The sequence below is a fragment of the Ovis canadensis genome, chromosome 3 (assembly GCF_042477335.2).
Source record: "Ovis canadensis isolate MfBH-ARS-UI-01 breed Bighorn chromosome 3, ARS-UI_OviCan_v2, whole genome shotgun sequence".
Classification (NCBI taxonomy): domain Eukaryota; kingdom Metazoa; phylum Chordata; class Mammalia; order Artiodactyla; family Bovidae; genus Ovis; species Ovis canadensis.
The window spans coordinates 33571315-33587708 of record NC_091247.1 but is presented as its reverse complement, the minus strand read 5'-3'; the positions used below and the strand labels follow the sequence as shown (position 1 = coordinate 33587708).

At 42.5% G+C, this 16394-nt stretch overlaps 1 protein-coding gene across 2 annotated transcripts in view; it reads right to left on the bottom strand.

Moving 5' to 3' along the window:
- Nucleotides 1-15446, bottom strand: part of SELENOI (selenoprotein I) — a 39934-nt gene extending 24488 nt beyond the window's left edge. The window contains exon 1 of one of the 2 annotated variants that reach the window (XM_069582832.2): nt 15225-15446. In XM_069582832.2, coding sequence (XP_069438933.1) covers nt 15225-15281 — 57 coding nt within the window. In that variant the 5' untranslated portion in view covers nt 15282-15446. The remainder of the gene's footprint in view (nt 1-15224) is intronic. The other variant, XM_069582833.2, reaches the window with a different exon arrangement.
- Between the last annotated feature and the right edge of the window lie 948 nt (nt 15447-16394).

The window sequence follows — 16394 nt, the reverse complement described above, 5'->3', positions numbered from 1 at the left end:
TTAAAGGTGCCAAAAACTAGATTCAGTTAATGCCTGTCAAATATATTTTTATTTTCTATTGGAATGATGTTTTGGTAGACACCAGAATATCTGAATCAGGTAATAACCCCATGTTAAGGCCTGCAGAACTTGCTTGATCTATTGGGTTGGCCAAAAAGTTCATTAGGGTTTTTCCTTAGTCCCAAACGAACTTTTTGGCCAATCCAATCCAATCTGTTGGGCTTCCCTGGTGGCTCAGACAGTAAATAATCCACCTGCAGTGCGGGAGACCTGGGTTCAATCCCTAGCTTGGAAGATCACCCGGAAGAGGGCACAGCAACCCACTCCAATATTCTTACCTGGAGAATCCCCATGGACAGAGGAGCCTGGCAGACTACAGTCCATGGGGTCAAGAGTTGGACACGACTGATCAACTAAGCACAACACAGTACAAAACAACGTTAGGCCAGACAAAGCCAGTGCCCTGGAGAAATGCCTGCAAACCACAGCCTGAGTCTGAGAATCATTCCAAGGCAAAATCTCAGAAACACAACAGTTCAGGAGGCGTGTAGTTCTCATGTGCCTGACTCTCACCTACGTGAACAGGTAAAAGTCATCGGGCCACTTTACATTTTTAAATTTCTGGCCATGTGTGATCTTAGTTCCCCGACCAGGGACAGAACTCACACCCTCTGTAGCGGAGTCCCAACCACTGGACCACTAGGGAAGTTTCAGGCCTCTTTTTAAATGCCTCTGGTTACCAAAACACTCATTACTTCTAAAAAGACCCCAATCCAATGTTAAAACAATTTTTCTACATGATAACAAAATCCTCCCCTTGCCCCATACTTCCTATCATGTTTTCAATTTCCCTTACACAGCTAAACAGATAAGGTTCTGATTTTTCTTCCAAACAATAATGCTTTCCATATTTGAAGATGGTTCTCCCTGTCACACTAAATCTTCTCTTCACCTGGTTAAAAAAATCTCACATTCATTGTGCTGCTCCTCTCTGGTCACAATTTCATTCCCCTTCATCATCAAGGTCGAGTTCTCTAGACCAGAAGTTGGAAAACTTATTCCGGAAAATGCTAGAAAAGTCTAAATGTTTTAGGCTTTGCAGGCCATATGGTCTCTGTAACAAATACCCAACACTGCCACTGAAGCAGAAAGAAATCACAGAAAATAAGAAAACAAATGGGCATGCTGTGCTAAAACTTTATTCCCAAAACAGGGTGTCTGGCGGCTTTAGTCTGACAACCAGCGCTCCATTCAATCCATTTTGTTGTTAAACCAACACAAAAGTGTGATTCAGAGCAAAAGGACAATTTCAAGTGGTGCATGAGTACAAATAACAAGAACTATTAGCCCTTCTTCCTCAATAACTTATTTCTCTAACAGGTGTTCAACACTGTATTAATTTCCCATGGAAACAAAGTCATTCTGCAGACTTAGACACAACTTCACAGTCACCTGAACTCCTCTGGCCTTTCTTATACAGACTGCAAAGCCACCTTTCTCTACATTCATACGAAGTTAATTATTGGAATCTAAGTGTAAGACCCTACATTTGCCATTTTAACACTTCATCCTGCTAGAGATCACTCATCTTTCTGATCTCCTTGGGGGTCAGACTCAGTGATCCACGTACTAACTGCTGCTGCTGCTGCTAAGTCGCTTCAGTCGTGCCCGACTCTGTGCGACCCCATAGATGGCAGCCCACCAGGCTCCCCCATTCCTGGGATTCTCCAGGCAAGAACACTGGAGTGGGTTGCCATTTCCTTCTCCAATGCATGAAGGTGAAAAGAGAAAGTGAAGTCGCTCAGTCGTGTCTGACTCTCAGTGACCCCATGGACTGCAGCCCACCAGGCTCCTCCGCCCATGGGATTTTCCAGGCAAGAGTACTGGAATGGGGTGCCATTGCCTTCTCTGACGTACTAACTATGCACCCCCAAATTCTTAGCATGTAAAGCTGGGTTTCCCAGGTGGCTCAGTAGTAAAGAATCTGCCTACCAAGCAGGAGATATGGGTTCAATCCCTGGGTGGGAAGATCCGCTGGAGAAGGAAATGGCAACCCACTCCAGTGTTCTTGCCAAGAAAATCCCATGGACAGAGGAGCCCGCCAGGCTAGTTCATGGGGTCAGAAAAGAGTCAGACGTGACCTAACGACTAAACAACAAACTACAAAACTGTCATATTAGCAATGACTTCATCTAAGTCTCTATAAAAATGTGGATCAAGGCTGAATTTCGAAACAGTCCCCTCAAGATTGCTATTCACACATTTAGTTATTTTTATTGGGTATAGAATTCTGTACTATCACCAATGGCAATTAGTCAACCTTGCCCACAAAGAAGTCTTAATGAAATCCAGAATTACCTTAGATAATATTTTGTCAAATATTAGAAAGTTGCAAGCCTTTTTTTCTTTTTACTTCAGTACAAGTCTGGAAATAAAGCAGGGTTCATTCTTCATTCATTCATTCATTCATTCATTTATCAAGTCAACAAATATGTGTACAACAAATATGTATGACTGTGCCAGGCACTGTGCTAGACTGCCAGAAAGAGTGTGGTGAACAAGACCAAAATGTGTCCTGTGTTCACCAAGCCCACAGTCTAGTGTGAGAAAGATGGTAAGCAGGAAAACAAGTCATAATCACAGCTGTGATCAATACCACGAAAAGCAATAAATGGGGTGCTGTCCCAGAGGACCAGGAATGTGTCTAAGGTGCTCAGAAAAAGCTTCTCTGAGGAGGGGACACTAAAGCTGAGTCCTAGAAGATAAGATAGGTGAAGAATGTACAAGATAAGACAGTAAGTCAAACAAAAGTGAGACTACTTAAGAGAACATACTGTTGAAGATTCTATTTATATGAATTTCAAAATCAGACAAAATTAATTTATGGCAAAAAGAGATCATAATAACAGTCTGATGAGAGGGACTAAATGGGGGCCCTCTGAGGTGCTAGAAATAATTCTGTTTCATGACTTGGGTGACAGTTACATGGCTGTGCATAAATGCAAAAATTCATTAAATTATATACTTAAGATCTGTGCATTTGTATATAATGTATACCTTAAAAATGATAGAGAAAATAAAGAATATATGTGTCACAGTATGCACGTGTGTATGTGTGTGTGTGCACACAGTTTATAGGTAAAAATTGGGAAGGAGGGAGGGTACATGCCAAGACACCTTCTAAAGCAGAGAACAAAACATGGGAAGCTCACAAAGTGAAGGAAAGCCACTCCACAGCTCAGTGAATGAACAAGGAAGAGTGGTATGAAATGAGACTGGAGACGTGGGCAGACAACACCCAAAAGGTCCACAGTGAGTTTTATCATAAGCCCAATGCATGTCCTGATTTACATTTTTAAAGGATCACACTGTTTATGGTATAGAAAATAGACCGGAGGGCAGCCAAAGTGCAAAACAGTTACAAGAGTGCCACCGTATACCAGGCCAGTGGCAATTACTGGTTAGGCTAGGAGCAGTACAAGACTCTAAACTACTTCTAAAATATGCTACTAAGTGCCCGGTTTTGAGCAGGACACTAGAAATGTGAGTCTCCTCTCAATTTCAAAAGGCAATTGGCTGGATCAAAAGGAGAACTGTGGAACCACTTCCTTGTACAGGTACTGTATTTTAAATCTCTTCTGTAAACTGATAAGAACGCTGATGAACTGACACATCTTTGCACTAAATGCAGAGCTCTGAACAACTTATTAACCAGACTGAGGCTAGTGTCCCATCTAGTACTAATGTAGATGGTAGCACTCTACCATCTATAATCACATTTCCCTTGCTTTGTCTTCTGATCAGTATAAGGAGGAAGTCTCTAACTATCAAATGATTGCCTGTCTTTACTCACTTGAAAAATAAACTTTACACTTATAAAACATATTTTAGTTAACCATGGAACTCCATGAAGTATGGCCTGAGTACAAGCTAAGAATAGTTCATAAACTGCACTGATTGTTAATCATTTCAGATGTAAGCAGGCTCAAGCTGATGTTTCTGACTTTTTAAAATTACTCTCCAAATTCCTGACTTCTAAATCATCCATGATTTTAGGAATAAAAAGCAGGACAGTCACAAAGAACTAATTTTGGTTCCCAACTGGGTTCACTGTATTAAACTGTTTACTACTCATACCAACTTTCCAGATATCTCTTAAATGAAAGAAACACATTATCATCCTTTCTTAAGAACTCAGGGGAGAGAAAAGAAATGTCAAGTTTCTTCTCTCAAGTGTCTGTGTGGTGTTAATATGGTATGGAGGTCAGTCCCTTGCTGAGGGGTCTTAGGACTCAATCATGTTTAGCTGTTAAGTCTCTATGGGGGCAGGATCCGTGTGGTCAACAAGTACTCTACCAATCCTGCAGCAGATTCTTTAGCAATGGCATTCCAAGCCTCTGGGCAGTCATTTAAGCACAAAACATAAAACAAAAGATCCCAATTATTAAAAACTGTTAGTCACTCAACAAATATGAAGGCAATCAAAAGAACTACCTTCACATACAAATGTGGGACTCACCAACAGTTAGCATTTTAAAATAGCAGTTAAGAGAAGGGAGAAGGCTTCCCAGCCTGATCCTGTCTGCATCTGTCACACAGTAGCTCAATAAACAAGGAGAAAAGGAAAGATATATACATTTGAATGCAGAGTTCCAAAGAATAGCAAGGAGAGACAAGAAAGCTTTCCTCAGTGATCAATGCAAAGAAATAGAGGAAAACAATAGAAAGGGAAAGACTAGAGATCTCTTCAAGAAAATTAGATGTCAAGGGAACATTGCATGCAAAGATGGGCTCAATAAAAGACAGAAATGGTATGGACCTAACAGAAGCAGAAGACATTAAGAAGAGGTGGCAACAATACACAGAACTACATAAAAAAGATCTTCATGACCCAGATAACCATGATGGTGTGATCATTTACCTAGGGCCAGACATCCTGGAGTGCTAAGTCAAGTGGAACAAAGCTAGTGAAGGTGACAGAATTCCAGTTGAGCTATTGCAAATCCTAAAAGACGATGCTGTGAAAGTGCTGCACTCAATTTGCCAGCAAATTTGGAAAACTCAGCAGTGGCCACAGGACTGGAAAAGGTCAGTTTTCATTCCAATCCCAAAGAAAGGCAATGCCAAAGAATGCTCAAACTGTCGCACCACTGCACTCATCCCACACACTATTAAAGTAAGGCTGAAAATTCTCCAAGCCAGGCTTCAGCAATACGTGAACCGTGAACTTCCGGATGTTCAAGCTGGTTTTAGAAAAGGCAGAGGAACCAGAGATCAAATTGCCAACATCCATTGAACCATCGAAAAAGCAAGAGAGTTCCAGAAAAACATCTACTTCTGCTTTATTGACTATGCAAAAGCCTTTGACTGTGTGGATCACAAGAAACTGGAAAATTCTTCAAGAGATGGGAATACCAGACCACCTCACCTGCCTCCAGAGAAATCTGTATGTAGATCAAGAAGCAACAGTTAGAACTAGACATAGAACAGACTGATTCCAAATCGGGAAAGGAGTACGTCAAGGCTGTATATTGTCACCCTGCTTATTTAACTTATATGCAGAGTACATCATGAGAAATGCTGGGCTGAATGAAGCACAAGCTGGAATCAAGACTGCCGGGAGAAATATCAGTAACCTCAGATATGCAGATGACACCATCCTTAATGGCAGAAAGCAAAGGAGAACTAAAGAGCCTCTTGATGAAAGTGAAAGAGTTTAAGTTGTCTTAAAACTCAACATTTAGAAAACTAAGATCATGGCATCTGGTCCCATCACTTCATGGCAAATAGATGGGAAAACAATGGAAACAGTGAGAGACTTTATTTTGGGGGTGCTCCAAAAATCACTGCAGATGGTGACTGCAGCCACAAAATTAAAAGACACTTGCTCCATGGAAGAAAAGCTACAATCAACCTAGATAGCATATTAAAAAGCAGAGACATTACTTTGCCAACAAAGGTCTGTCTAGTCAAAGCTATGGTTTTTCCAGTAGTCATGTATGGATGTGAGAGTTGGACTATAATGAAAGTTGAGCACCAAAGAATTGATGCTTTTGAACTGTGGTGTTGGAGAAGACTCTTGAGTCCCTTGGACTACAAGGAGATCCAACCAGTCAATCCTAAAGGAAATTAGTCCTGAATATTCATTGGAGGGACTGATGTTGAATCTGAAATTCCAATACTTTGGCCACCTGATACAAAGAACTGACTCAATGGAAAAGACCCTGGTGCTGGGAAAGATTGAAGGCAGGAGAAGGTGATGACAGAGGATGAGATGGTATGGTTGGATGGCATCACCAACTTGATGGACATGAATTTGAGTAAGCTCCAGGAGTTGGTGATGGACAGAGAAGCCTGGTGTGCTGCAATCTATGGGGTTTCAAAGAGTTGGACATATCTGAGCGACTGAACTGAACTATCTTTGAATGTTTGCACATATGGATGAATAAATACAAACTACTCTGCATGTTTACTTAAGTAGCAGTTTACAGTGACTCCATCAGTGATGAGAGAAACAATTTTCCTTTGGGAACTAGTTCACAGCAACTTGTCACTTCACAAGGGAAGTTGTTCTTATTCTCCCCCTATTAATAATACCATGTCTCCATTTCTATGTATACAGTCTCCAAAGTACAATTATACCTGTTCTTTGATATTATAAGATAGATAAGGTAGATTATTCCACCCTATTTTACAGATGAAGAAACTATAAAATTCAGGGATTAACAGCAAATAAGCGGGAAGGCCTAAACTATAAATCCTTTATGAGTCATCTTGGAACATTTTTGTGAAATGGATCACTTTGTTTTAAACCAGACTATCCTCTCCTGGCCCAAACATAATCATGGACTACTTACTGATAGATCCAATATAGTGAAATTGTTATTAACATAAGGTCCATCCTTCAATATACACATTTTTCTGTCTTCCAGTTGGTGCCAGACATATTCTAAGGTCATTAATCCCCAATGAGTCAAACTCTTTATACAAATTATACAAATAATCAATCCGTTCCCCTTCACTGTTCATTCACTCTCTTGATGGTGGAACCTGTAACTTGCTTCTCATTGACAGAATACAGTGAAGGTGACTGATGTCACTGCCTTGATTGAGAGACTATTATAATTTTTTTTTTTTTTTGGCCATGCTGAGAGGCATTTGAGATCTTAGTTACCTGACCAGGGATGGAACCCAGACCCTCTGCGTTGGGAGTGCAGAGTCTTAACCAGTGGACCACCAGGGAAGTCCCAAGAAAACATTATACACAATGGTGACGAGATGCCATTTCCATAATATAATTCATTACCTAGGACTCCATTGTAACAGTTTGAAGATGAGTTTCCTGTTGACCTTAAAGAAGCAGACAGCACATGAAGTGCCTATGGGGATGGCCATGTGGCCAGAAAAGTGGGCAACTGCTAGGAGCCAAGAGCCTTGGCCGAACAATTAGAAAGAACTAAATTCGGCCAACAGCCACATGAGCCTGGACAAGGACCCCGAACTCCAGATGAGAACACAGCGCCAATGACGCTTGCATGGCAGGCTGGTGACACATAAGCAAAGAAGCCAAGTCACTGGTGCCCTGACTCACAGAAAAGTGGGAGCCAATAAATGTGTGTTGTTTCATACCACCAAATCTGTGGTAATTTGTCACCCAGCAATAGAAAACCAATATCCAATACTGAAAGCACTACACCATCCTCTTTCCTAGTATAAGAGATAACCTGAAGCCCCATCCACAAAATCAAGACTACCTGGGGCTTGAGAGCGAACACATGAATGTTACAGTAATATAGCTTCCTCCTTCTTTACATTCATTTCTTGGTTTATTACTTGCTCTTCAATACAATGGAATATTCCTTTGATGAGGTGCTTCTCAAAATGTAGCTGCCAAGCGGAGTGCAAATTCTTGCACCCTACCCTTAATATACAGAATCAGACAGCCTGGAGGTGGAGCCAGCAATCTGTCTTTTAACAAAGGCTCCAGGTGATTCTGAAACACTCTCAAGTCTGAGGACCACTGCTCTGGTGAAAACAAACACGAATGCCACTTCTGCCAATTCCTCAGCTGAAGGACAAGCCACATCATCAGCTCAGTGCTCAGAATACGGGAGTGGGGTAGCCTATGCCTTCTCCAGGGGATCTTCCCAACCCAGGAATTGAACCCGGATCTCCCGCACTACAGGCGGATTCTTTACCGGCTGAGCTACCAGTGAAACCCTAACCTCCTGATAGGGACTTCAAATACTGCAGTGCAAACAAAGACAAGGTATAATGAAATTCAGCAGGTATTCACTAAATGCAAGGCACTGTGCTAGTAATAATCTACTAAGAAAGAAAAACATCAAATCTAACTGAAAATGAAAAAAGGGGAGGCATTATATTAACCCTAGGATAGACATTTGAAGTTTCTAAAAGTACTTTTCACGGATCACAACCTTGTTGTGGTGAAGGGGCTTGTGTAACTCAATGAAGGTATGACCCATGCCATCCAAGGCCACCCAAGATGGACAGGCCATAGAGGAGGTTCTGGCAAAATGTGTCATGAAAGGATGGTCACAATGACAGACAGAAATGGTAAGGATCTAACAGAAGCAGAAGAGATTAGGAAGATTGAAAAGATTACACAGAAAAACTGTACAAAAAAGGTATTAATGACTTAGATAACCACAATGGTATGGTCACTCACCTAGCGCCAGACATCCTAGACTGTGAAGTCAAGTGGCTCTTAGGAAGAATTACAAAGCTAGTGTAGGTGACAGAATTCCAGCCAAGCTATTTCAAATCCTAAAAGATGAAGATGTTAAAGTGCTGCACTCAATATGTCAGCAAATTTAGAAAACTCAGCAGTGGCCACAGACTGGAAAAGGTCAGTTTTCAGTCCAATCCCGAAGAAGTCCAATGCCAAAGAATGTTCAAACTACTGAACAACTGTACTCATTTCACATGCTAGCAAAGTAATGCTCAAAATCCTTCAAGCTAGGCTTCAGCAGTACATGAACTGAGAACTTCCAGATGTATGAGCTGGATTAGAAAAGGCAGAGGAACCAGAGGTCAAACTACCAAAAATCGTTGGATCATAAAGAAAGCAAGAAAATTCCAGAAAAAATATCTAGTTCTGCTTCATTGACTACATTAAAGCCTTTGACGGGGCAGATTACAACAAACTGTGGAAAATTCTTAAAGAGATGGGAATACCAGACTGCCTAACCTGCCTCCAGAGAAACCTGTATGCAGGTCAAGAAGCAACAGTTAGAATCAGACATGGAACAATGGACTGGTTCCAAATTGGGAAGGGAATATGTCAGGGCTGTATATTGTCACTCTGCTTATTTAACTTCTATGCAGAGTACATCACATGAAATCACAAGTTGGAATCAAGATTGCTGGGAGAAATATCAAAAACCTCAGATATGCAGATGACACCACCCTAATGGCAGAAAGTGAAGAACTAAAGAGCCTCTTGATGAAACAGGAGAGTGAAAAAGCTGGCTTAAAATTCAACATTCCAAAAGCTAAGATCATGGCATCCAGTCCCTTTATTTCATGCCAAACAGTTGGGGAAAAAGTGAAAACAGTGACAGATTTCTTGGGCTCCAAAATCACTGCGGACAGTGACTGTAGCCAGGAATTTAAAAGTCGCTTGCTCCTCAGAAGGAAAGCCATGACAAATCTAGACAATGCATTTAAAAGCAGAGACACGACTTTTATAAAAAATAAAAGTAAAAAAAATAAAAAATAAAAAGCAGAGACACTACTTTGCTGACAAAGGACCATACAGACAAAGCTATGGTTTTTCCAGTAGTCGTGTACAGATGTGAGAATTGGACCAAAAGAAGGCTGAGCAGCGAAGAACTGATCCTTTCCAACTGTGCTAGAGAAGACTATTGAGAGTTCCTTGGACTGCAAGATCAAACCAGTCAATCCTAAAGGAAATCATTTATTTCCTGAATATTCATTGGAAAGACTGATGCTGAATCTCCAATACTTTGGTCACCTGATGTGAAGAGCCGACTCACTAGAAAAGATCCTGTTGCTGGGAAATATTGAAGGCAAAAGAAGAGGGCGACAGAGGCTGAGACGGTTGGATGGCATCACTGACTCAATGGACATGCTGCTGCTGCTAAGTCGCTTCAGTCGTGTCCGACTCTGTGCAACCCCATACATGGCAGCCCACCAGCCTCCCCCGCAGCAGACATGAGTTTGAGCAAACTTGGGGAGACAGTGGAGGACAGGGAAGTCTGGAGTGCTGCAGTCCATGGGGTTACAAGAGTTGCAACTTAAGACAATTAAAACACGACTTAATGACTGAACAACAACAAAAGTACTTTTTATCAATACAAGACTTTAAGAACTGCACCCACAAAGACTATGACTCAGTGGGCAAAGAGATGCCATTTCCATGAAATTGTCATTTACATCTGCTGACGAGTCAGACAGGTGGTGAGAGAAGATTGGAGAAGAATTAGAGCAGTGAGACAAGAACACGCAGGTCGCGATGACAAACATGTTTCCTTGCTAGACTTTATCCATAGTAAACAAGAGATGAGGAGATAAGACAAAAGGAGGGACTGTCTAGTGAAGGAAGCTGAAATCCTCGCTGAGGACTCTGGATATCAAACACAGGAAAAACACGTGGGAGGCACTACAGATGCTAAAGGAGGAGACTGGTGTTTGAAAAAATTTACTTACTCTTCCTTAGCTAAAACATCCTTCCTCTTGGTATAACCTTCTGGCACGTGAGTATACGTACATATGCTATATGCCAATTAGTGTTCACAAGCAGAAAAGCACAAATGCCAAGGGCAAGGAAGTAAACTTACCTAACTGAATTTATTAACTCTATCTGTTTGCTTCCTTGCCCATATGCCACCTAACTGAGTTACTTGAAGGCAGGAATTCTAGCCTAGCTTAATTTTGCAGTTGCAATGCTGTATCTGAGCCAGAGCAGGCCCTCAATAAATGCTTACTGGATAAACAAAACCAAACTGCATGAACTGGTAAGGGTGCAGGCCAGATTCCAGTTCTTTAGCACAACCATCAAGATGTACAAAGCCTTTCTTTTCCACCTGAATTCACAATGATCAAAGTTCCTGTAAATAGGCTATTGTTTATAGCCAAGTTAATTATTACCACGATAGCAGAAACCAATTCGTCATAAAATTATAGTCTTGATACCAAACAAGATTTTTCACAGAACACTTTTTCTCTGAAGCAAAATGATACAATTTGAAACTAGCTGCTACACTATTAATTAAAACTAAGCCTTCCTTAGGTCAGATTAGGTAAACCACAATATAAGTTTCACCCTTAGATAAGTGGAAACATTCTTCAACTCAGGATAGGAAGAGAGCAGGAAAGATAAGTCTGGTGAGAGTGAAATCCCTCAACATAACTGTTTAAAGGTACATTAATAAGCAACTGAGAACAATGGTGATTTATTTTCACATTCAAAATATGAAAGTATCCTTCCAGTTTCCTGGAAATGCACAGCTCCATTTTACCATACTTCCAAATGGTTTTATTCTTGTACATTTTCATTCCTTCAATAAATATTTGTCAAATGCCTACAATGTTCATGTGCTAGACCTTGGTCATGTGCAAGAAGAGAGCTGTAGGATTTGCCCTCCCAGAGCTCATATCCCAACAGAGAGGGCGGACACTCAACAAATTATGCAACTGTTTAATAAGGCTGGGGAGACACAACAAGGAACACAAGTGTTGAGAGAGCATGTAACACTGAATTCATCCCATGCTTCCTTTTGCCCTCAAAGTCAATTGCCTTAACACTTTCTTACTACCGAAACCTAATTCCTACTCTGTGTGTGCACCCCTTTCAGGAGTTATTCTGAATAACTGCCAGGTTTTCAACTGTAGCTCTCAGATGTACCTCTGGGGAAGATAAACTGAACTGGTTCAAAAGTAATTCTTCCACCAGCTGCTTTGATACTATAAATTTTTCTCTACATCTCTTTGCTTTAATATACAGAGTCATGTCAGGAAATAAAAATCTCTCTTTTGAGTGTTTTGAGTCTTCACCCATTCATGGGATGATCTTCTTCAAAAGCTGTTTTAATTCAATAAGCATTTACAAAAAGCCCACATAAGGGAATATGTGATATTCAGGAAGAAAAGGCCTCCAGGTATAATTTACGTTCCAGGAAAACAGACCACACAGATTTTTTTGCCCTCTGGAGTCATATTTTTTAATATGAACCCAGTACTGAGTAAAGAACCGTCTGCGAGAAGAAGTTTATAAATTTGTGCCATGCACTCCCCACACCCACTTTTTTAAAGTAAGTCTCATTACAACTAAAAGAAGATCAACAAACGATGTTTTAGTGAACATTGGATGTTTGCTAAATTGACCTTTGCTTTCCAGAATGATAGGAAATCTGCTGTCAGGCACAGGAAGTGAGTCAGATAACGGAAGGGGGAAAAATAAGAACAGAAAAATCACACTAAAATTTCCTATAAATTAGGAAATTTAAATCTAGGAAAGGCTGCTTATTTAAAAGAAAAAAAAATTAGATTCCCTATCACAGACACTGTTGCAAATAAAACAGTTATTCTGTTGGCACTTACAGAAAGCCAGATCCTAGAATGGAAGAAAAAAATTTTTATGTCAATATTTACAGTGCAAAAGAGATAACAGAAAGGGGAAAACAAGAGGTATCTGGGTTAATAACCTTCTTCAGTGAAAGCCTTGCACTGGGTTAAATTTCGACTTAAAATTTTCAGACAAGTCAGCATCTCAGTTCAAAACAGCATGGCATAATATTGCTCAAAAGCAGAGGAACACACTATGTCCCTTACAGCTATTCCAGTTTGACAAGATCCACTGTGATTTTTCTGTTACTCATTCCACAAATGTTTACTGGATGCCTATGCACAGAAGTAATGGGGAGACACCTAAAGAACTAATCTCATAGAGGAGCAGAGGGTGCTATAAGAGCATATTTGAGAGGTATGAGATATTTAAGGAATGCTTCTCTGAGGAAGCAACATTCAAATTAAGGTGTGAAGATGAGGGACTTTCCTGGTGGTCCAGTGGTTAGGATTGCAATGCAGTGGTTAGGCTGCAATGCAGGGGACGAGGGACCAGGGACCTCAGTTCCCACATGCTGAGCAACAACTAAGCCCTAAAACTGGAGATCTTACATACCACAACTAAGACCCAATGCAGCCAAATAAATGAATAAATAAATGTTTTTTAAAAAGATGTGAAGATAAAGATAAATGGGGAGCTACATTCCTGGCAGACATAATATTACTTGAAGATCTGAAAAAAAAGGAAATGGGAAAGATGGCAACTGATGCTGGCAAGAATAGAGAATGAAAGCCAAGACATGAAGCTGATGACACAGACAAGGGCCAGATCACAGAGCCTTGCAGATGATGTTCTAGATTTGAGGACTTCATTCCAAGAACAAAGGGAAGACAGTGGAGGATTATAAGCAAAGGAGTGATGTGACCAGATACACACTTTAAAAAAAAAGATCATTATGAAGCAGAGAAAAAGGACTGGAAGGGCAAAAGTGGATGTTAGTAAGCAACCAAATCAAGCAGCATTGAACTGTAACCCAAAGTATAAATATTCATGAACTCATATGCATATAAGTAAATCATTGAATAAATATATATTGGGGAGAAACCATAACTCTTCCATGCATTAGTCCAAATAAAATTACGTTAATATTCTGCCCTCAAGGAGGTGAAGTATAACTCTCCATCCCTTAAATGAGGTCTGCATAGCGACTTTCTTCCAAAGAGATTAACTTTACAGGGAAAACCCTGACAAACTACCTCAGCAAGGAAATCAAAAGTCATCAACAGTGATTAAGTCGTGATGATGACATGTACTCTTAGGACAATGAGAAAGGCACTTCAACCCCATAATCCTGTCTAATCATGAGAAAAACATCAGACAAATCCCAGTTGAGGGGCATTCTACAAAATACCTGACTAGAACTCCTCAAAACTATCAAGGTTATCAAAAAGAAGACCGAGAAACCATCATAGGCAAGAGGAGGCAACAGACACGTGACAACTAAATGTTATGGATTATGGATGAGAGCCCAGAACAGACAAAGAACATTCGGTGAAAACTAAGTATGAACTTCAGTTAATAATACTGTGTAAGTATCAGTTCATTTTAATTGTGTCAAATGTACCATAAGATGTTAATAACTGGGAAAATCGGATGTGGGGTATATGGGAACTCTGTACTACCGTCACAATTTTTCTGTAAATCTGTTCTAAAAACCATTCTAAAATTTAAAGATTAAAGTGTATGTGGGGAGAGTGGTAGTGGAGCCATCTTTCTCGTTTAGGCTAAAATGATGGAACTTAACAGGACCTGGTGATTCACCGGGCTCGTGGGTGGGGTAAAGTAGTCAGTAGTGAAAGCTGCACAGGTAGCAAGGATGAAAGGTTACTGCCCAGATTTCGGGCTTGGACGACTGCCTGGAGTCATTCGCTCATTAAGGGAGCAGTGGAGAAGAACGTTACCTGAAGGAAAGATAACGACCAGCAGGTCCTGGAGGCCCATTATGTACCAGGCGCTTTCCAATGCTCATTTTGCAAGGTAAAAACTAGTATTTAGCCCAACGCCAAATAAATTAGACTTGGGTATCAGATCCGGTATCAGGTTTACATGAGCTCCAAAGCCCGCGCTCTTTTCACTACACAGTTCCAGGTTCCGCCCGTGCACATATACCGGCACTGGCCGCCCAGGCGCCTCTTTTCTGGGAGTGGAAGCGGGTGCATCTGCAGTACGGCCCTTGCAGTCACTCCCCTTCCCCGGGCCTTATCTACCAAGAGATTCTCTCCATCGCCGAAATTGAATGCAAGAGAGGGAGGTAAAATCTTCATTAAAATAAAGACAAGACACCACAGAAGAGAACTGCATCACCTCTCAAGGAACTAAAAATAATAATAACGAAGTAAAGAAGCCAAGGGAATTCTCCCGCTCCACTCTCGTGGAGCGGTCCCCTAAGGAAAAGGCAATCCCCCGGGAGGGGGCCGAGTCGGAGCGGCGGGCCTAGGATGCTCCCACGCTCCCCGACCCCAAATCCCCAGCACTCAGCAGGACCGCCGAAGAAACTGCCGCCAGTCTGCCCGGAGCCACGCGGCGCAAGGTGACACAAACCACGCCGGCCTCTCAGGCGCCTAGGAGAGGCCGGGACCAGCAGGGCAAGGGGCGTCCGCGGGGCCCGCGCTACCTTGTACTTATCAAAGCCAGCCAGCTGCTCCGGGCTCACGTATTCGTAACTTGCCATGACGACCCGAACACGAGCGCCCAGTCGGCAGCGACTCTCCAAGACGAGATAGGAAACCAGAAGCACTACACCGGCTGAGCAGAACTGGGAGGAACCGGGAGGGCAGAGAAGCTAGAAGAGCCGCGTTCCGCCCACCGCGCACGCGTACCCGCCCCCGCCACTTCCGCCGCCTCTCAGCACGCAAGCGCAGTCATCACTTCTCCCCGCCCACCGAGGGAGGAGTGCTAGGAGGCTCACGCGGTGGGGGGGCCCTTCACAGTCTTAACCAATCAACGTGGACCTGGGATCACTAAGTCCCGCCTTCTAGGCCTCCTCGTCGCTTTATTCGCTAACGTCAAAATTGGTGAGTTGAGGTAAGGCAAGAAGGGAGGTGAAAGGTCAATTTCCCAGGAGGGCTTGCTTTTCGTCCCTGGGGACTGCTTGTGGTACGGCGACGTCTGTGCGTGGGTAGAGATTTGGTGGTACCGTTTTAGTCTCGGGGGGCAAGGTAGAGTGGTTGTGTGCGAATCAGTTCAGGAGTTCCTCAGAAAAGAGGACTTAGTCCTCCTAAGTCGTAAAAAGCAGAAAAAGCATCTGTGCCCAGCCCGCTTCCAGCTCGTAGCGCAGTATGCTGCACGCAGTGACTTAATGACTGACTCGCTGTAGAGAAGCTGGTGAGAGGCTGTTTGCAGTTGGTAAAGGGGCGTGAAAGGGCATAGGTACCTGGAAAGGGGGAGGCGGGCGAGGGGCTCGGCGCGCCCCACGGGCCACCCCCGACGTCGACCACCTACCGCCGCGTCCAAGCCCGCGGCCGTGCGCGGGCGTCGGCGCTGCCGGCCCGTGACGCATGTTTGTGAATTCTGAGCACAAACTCCGCTCTATTCCAAATGATGGTTGCTAGTGTCTTCCAAGCAGAGGCGTTGGCCTCTGAGTCTCTTGTTGTTTAGTCGCTAAGTCGCGTCGCACAATTTTTGCAACCCCGTGGACTGTAGCTCGCCAGGCCCCTCTGTGCATGGGATTTCCCAGGCAGGGATACTGCAGCAGGTTACCATTTCCTTCTCCAGGGGATCTTCCAGACCAGGGACTGACCCCATGTCTCCTGCATTGCGGGCATCCCAGGTGGCGCTAGTGGTA